General features: G+C 40.1%; 1 protein-coding gene across 1 annotated transcript in view; it reads left to right on the top strand.

The window, feature by feature from the left end:
- The window catches only part of NALCN (sodium leak channel, non-selective), a 217,477-nt gene that overhangs the window by 204,250 nt on the left and 7,392 nt on the right, over window positions 1-5,835 (top strand). The window contains exons 35-38 of the mRNA XM_005424146.3: window positions 1,100-1,248; window positions 1,945-2,038; window positions 2,813-2,945; window positions 3,465-3,580. Of these exons, the coding sequence (XP_005424203.1) occupies window positions 1,100-1,248; window positions 1,945-2,038; window positions 2,813-2,945; window positions 3,465-3,580 (492 nt within the window). The remainder of the gene's footprint in view (window positions 1-1,099; window positions 1,249-1,944; window positions 2,039-2,812; window positions 2,946-3,464; window positions 3,581-5,835) is intronic.

The raw sequence follows: 5,835 nt of genomic DNA, 5'->3' as shown, positions 1-5,835 counted from the left end.
CATGATTATAAAGAAAAATAACACCCTCAGTCCGATTAAAGGGAATTTTTTATCATATCCAAAGTTTTTAAAAGTGTTAGGACAATCTAGGGCAATAAATTTATCAAGAGTAAAATGTAAAATATACATGCATGGAAAAGTAATATCTATTATCAAGGCACACAGCCTATGAAGTTTTCAAAATTATGCTCTCATTTTGTGTTCTTTGGCCAACTTCACAGAATCATAGACTCACAGAGTGGTTTGGGTTGGAAGGGACCTTAAAGATCATCTCATTCCAGCCCCCCTGCCATGGGCAGAGACACCTGCTACTAGACCAAGTTACTCAAAACCCCATTCAACCTGTCATTGAACACTTCCAGGAATGGAGGGTCCAGAGCTTGTTTGGGCAACCTGTTCCAGTGCCTCACCACCCTCACAATGAATTTCTTCCCAATTCCAAATCTACACCTGACCTCGTTCAGTTTAAAGTCACTTACTCTTGTACTGTCACTACATGCTCACGTAAAAAGTCCCTCTCCAGCTCTCTTGTCACCCCCACTTAGGTACTGGAAGGCTTCTGGAAGGTGTCCCTGGTCTTTCACAAACTCCCATGAGAAATTAGTGGCTTAAAGAAGCTGTACTGATCTTAAGAAAATCTCCTTCTCTATATGTGAAAGTATTCCTTTAGGTAGGCAGCAGTATCTGTGTTTTCTGTCTAACAGTTAGGATCACTTTTAGATAAGCCCAAAGTAGTTTACTGCACCACTGTTCATGCAATGCCAATGCTGATACTTCAGGAGAATACTGATCCTAGGATATTATAGTTAAGTTTATGCTGTACCATCACTGTAATATCCTACACTGTATTATCCTATATTACTTTCTGAGGAGCAATGTCTTGACCTTGTAAATGAGGAAGATGTGCTGATGTCTGTAACAAGTAAAAAGCACACACAGTTCAAATCGCATCCATAATGTACCATTTTACTGAGCTCATCCGTTAGTGAATGTGTCTAAAGGATTTGCTGTCAAAATGGCAAGTGCAAGAACTCACATTTATGTTTTATCATTGCTTTCCTGAATGCTGTCATGGATTGCTTTCTCTCTGTCTTTCCAGGTAACACTGAAAATGCTTCTCCTGACTGTGGTTGTCAGCATGTACAAGAGTTTCTTCATCATAGTGGGCATGTTCCTACTGCTTCTTTGTTATGCTTTTGCTGGAGTGGTGTTATTTGGTACAGTGAAATATGGAGAGAACATTAACAGGTACAGTATGGAGTTCCCACCTCACAGGGATGTTCTTTAAACAGCCTGAAGAAATCACATTCTGCTAGAGAAGTTTATCTGTGCCAAAAAACAGACAGATCTGCAGGTCTGGCTGAAGAGCTCTAAACAGAATTTCTGATAGGAGACACTGAGCCATATTTCCAGTCTTTGTGCATTGGACAAATGACACCTGATCCAACCCACAGCAGACTGAGAGCTACTCTTTGTTATGCCAGCTGACATATGATCCAAGCAGTACTGTGCTTGCCCACAATATGCTGAAACACAGTGTACCTACTTCATCCTACTGGCATCACCCAGGAACAGGATCCATAGAGCAGGCTGATACAGAAAGCAGGCAGTTCTTTGAACTGGCTGTTAGCTGGAGATTTCCCAGTCATCATCAGGCTTACAAAAGAAAATGGAGACAGGAATGGGATCTGGCCTTGAGTTTTCTTTAGTTCTCTGATAAAATGAGTAACATACTCAGACCTCTTCTGAGCTAGAGTTCAGTTATTGTATCTTAAGTCATTAAATAAATAATTTAATGGGCTCATTCAAATACTGTAATTATTTTTAGTTTAAAATAGAAGAACAGTAGAAAATGGAAACATTTTTTTCTTGCCAACGTTTTAGTTCTGGGAAGTGAAATGGTCTCTCACTCTCAATCTTTCTCTCTCTCTTTCTTTAAAACAGACATGCAAATTTTTCATCAGCTGGCAAAGCTATTACTGTACTCTTCAGAATAGTTACTGGAGAAGACTGGAACAAAATTATGCATGACTGCATGGTAATTACAATACTGCCAGAGATAAGTAGACAAGAAATGAGAGATACCCTTCCATCTCAAACTGTTTTCAGTATCTTAACTGTGTACAAGGAATGTTGGGCTTGCCTTTATCTCTTCAAGAAAATAGTGTTCACTAAACTTCAGAACATGATGCACAAATTGCAGTTCCAGCCTCATACTCACAGTATGGTGTTTCATAGAGCTAGGCCATTAGATGATTTTAAACAAAAAATAAACAGATGGTTTCAAAATCAGAAATGCAGTAACTTACTTTTTCACTATTACCTCTGCTTTGAATGGGGCAAGGTGTCTTTTCAGATTTACCTTGTCTTTGATTCCTGCACTTTGGCTTATTCCATGTGAATGATAGTCTTGATGACCTCCAAATTCCTCCTTGAATCATTATATTTTGCCCAAGTAAATTTTTTCTGTCCTTTCCATTGCAAGGAAGATCATATGCCTCTCCTTTTTAAAACTAATGAGCAGGGAAGAAACATTTTGAAAATCACTGTGCTTCAAGGCACCAGCTTGTTCCTTTATAATGGCATAATGCACAATGTGCCCTCTGTGTGGTGGTAAGATCTATGCCCCAGCCTTTTTTGTCATAACTCTCTCTCTTTCCTGAGTTTTGTCTACTAATGGAAGAGAAACAACCTGCCACAATAATGCTCACAGTATTATTCCCTAATTGGGAAGCCTTAAATAAATAATAGTCTTAAATATTAGATTGATTATTATAATTTTTTTTTTACTTTGTTTTCTTTTCTTTTGAAGGTTCAGCCTCCATTTTGTACACCAGATAACAGCACCTACTGGAAAACAGACTGTGGAAATTATGCTGGTGCTCTCATGTATTTCTGTTCTTTCTATGTCATCATTGCATATATCATGCTAAATTTGCTTGTTGGTAAGTGAAAATAGACAATAATAACAAGGTACATCTTGGCATCTAGTATGTTAGATGTGAGTCTGTTGTGCTGTTCACATAAGTATGAGGCTACCTTGTACCTTCAGTGTTACCTTGCGTGCATATAATTATTTTGATACTTCTTTGGCACCAGGAGTGCTAAATCTCAGGAAGTTTGGGAAGGAAAGCTTTTGGAACAAAGAGATATTTTCTATTTGTAGAGTTGCCCTACAAAACACTGTTTTCTCAGCTCTTATTTCTTCAGTTAACCTTTGTTCATACATCATTGGAATTCACTTAATTGATCTTAGATGTTAGATTAGGCATCTCACCAGCATTTAAGATACAGTTTTTAAAAAGCATGGTGAATATTGGTGTGGCAAGACAGTGTATTATGCTTTTAAAATCCTTGTCTTAGCATACAGGCGTTTGTTAATGTGGAGTTTGCACAACAGAATTAGATGTTACAATGTACCTACAGGCTTTCTTTAGGGTGTATTTTCTTCTTGTGGTTTTCAGCTATCATTGTGGAGAATTTCTCATTGTTTTACTCAACTGAAGAAGATCAGCTTTTAAGTTATAATGACCTAAGGCATTTTCAAATAATATGGAACATGGTTGATGACAAAAGAGAGGTAAGAAATAATAATTTTTTGATTATAAGAAGAGATACAGTAAATTTCCAGTTTTTCTTGTAAAGGAATATGAGGGGGGAAAAGTGTGACAAAATTCTCTGAGCAGTTACTGTTCAAATTTGAGATGTAAGCATGATCTAATGTTTTTCATGGCCCTTCAGATATTAACCTGTATTCTGTGAAATGCTTATAATAGCAGTTTTACAAACAAACATACCTATTTATAGGATCAGTATAATAGCATCTTTCCTCCCAGCTCCCTCAGAGTTGTTCCCTTGGAAGTCTACAGATTCATATCCATTTTTTGTGTCTGATCTCAGAAGATCTTTGCTGAGATTTCAGCACTGCAAAAGTCTTATGGGGAGGCTAATCAAGTATGGGCTGGGTGAGATGAAGTGGACTGAAAACCGTCTGCATAGGCAGGCCCAGAGGGTAAGGGTCAGCAGGACAGGTTCTAGTTGGAGACCAGAAACTCGTTGTGTGCCCCAGGGGTCAATACTGGCTCCAGTCCTGTTCAATATCCTCATTAATGACACGGACAGAGTGGCAGAGGACACCCCCAGCACATTTTCTGATGACACCAAGCTGGGCAGAGTGGTTGATATGCCACAGAGTCGTGCTGCCATCCAGAGGGACCCTCACAGGCTGGAGAAATGGGCTCAGAAGCCTCATGAAGTTCAGCAAGGAAAACTGCAAAGTCTTGCACCTGGAGAAGAATAAACCAAGGCACAGTGCATGCTGAGGCCACCCAGCTGGAAAGCAGCTTGGCAGTAAAAGACCCTCAGGGGCCCCAGTTGACACCAAGCTGAATATGAGCCACCACTGACCTTGTAGAAAAGAGATATCCTGGGTGACATTAGACAAATTATTGCCGGCAGGCCAAGGCAGAGAGGGTCCTGCTGCTCTGCTTAGCGCTGGTGAGGCCACAGCTGGAATCCTGGTTTGGTTCTGGGCTCTTCTGTACACAGAGACATGGGCATACCGGAGAGAGTCCAGCAAAGAGACACAAAGATGATGAAGAGACTGGACCAGTCTCCTGAGAGGAAAGGCTGAGAAAACTGGCACTGTTCAGCCTGGGAAGGCTCTGGGAAATACCATCAATTTGTATAAGTATCTGTGGGGAGAAATCAAAGAGGACAGAGCCAGACTCAGCTCAGTGCTGCCCAGTGACAAGGCTGGAGGCAACAGGCAAAACCTGAAACACAGGAGTTACCTCTCAACATCAGGGAACTGTTTGTCACTGTGATGATGGCTGAGCACTGGCACAGGTTTTCCTAGGGAGTTTGTGGAGTCTCCATCCTTGGAGATATTCAAAAGCCATCTGGACCTGATCCTGGCTATAGGAGATCCTAATTAAGCAGAGGGGTGAGACAAGGTGAGGTCCAGAGTTTCCTTCCAACCTCAACCATTCTGTGATTCTGAAACGAGAATAACATCTGGGAGACCAAGCTTCTCAGATGCCCACACAAATTAAATCATCATCTGAATGATTCATGACATCACTGAGATTTGAATGCAATCAACATTATGGTGAAAGTAGTTGGTTGTCTGTAGTTGGCTCATGGCTGTGCTGGAGAGGGAAACTGCAGTCTGTACTCATGAAAGTTCTGAATCCATGGTACCCAGCATGGACAGAATCTCTTTGATGTGGAGAACCTTACAGCAAAAATAATTCTGATGAGGCTCATTTAACAGAAAAAAGATATTTGAAGATTTTGAATACCACATTTTCAGACAGAAGTACACTCAGTCTTAATTTTGTAACAACAGATAGAAGTTGTTGTGACCAAAAGTGCAGGATGTGCTGCCTCTTAGAGCAGATAGCCTTTAAAAAGCCAGTAAACTCTCAACATTCTCCTGCTCATTCAGAGATGCACAGAGAAGGGCACAGGTTTACAACAACTTATAGACATGGCTATGAGTGTTTAAACTATAGTTTAATATCCATTTTACAAAGGCAGCTCTTTGGGAATATGATTCTAATTACAGATGAATGCAAATGGGGAAACTAAATCCCCAAGCAATTTTGAAAAATTCTGGCAAAATGAACGGCATAGATTCTCATTGTATTTGAGTCAAATAACCACAAAGACTTCTGTGAATTTGCTGAAGAACTGGCTGAGTGTGCACATTCTTCAGCAATGAGTTCACAGTGACTTAAATATGCTAGGAGAAATAGTTTCTCTGTCAGTGATCAAGTTGAATATCTGAGTTGGTTGTTAGATCACAGTGATAACTTACCATCAATTGCGCAA

Source organism: Geospiza fortis, unplaced genomic scaffold, assembly GCF_000277835.1.
Source record: "Geospiza fortis unplaced genomic scaffold, GeoFor_1.0 scaffold84, whole genome shotgun sequence".
NCBI lineage: Eukaryota > Metazoa > Chordata > Aves > Passeriformes > Thraupidae > Geospiza > Geospiza fortis.
The sequence above is the reverse complement of the archived record's forward strand: the minus strand, read 5'-3'. Positions and strand labels throughout refer to the sequence as shown.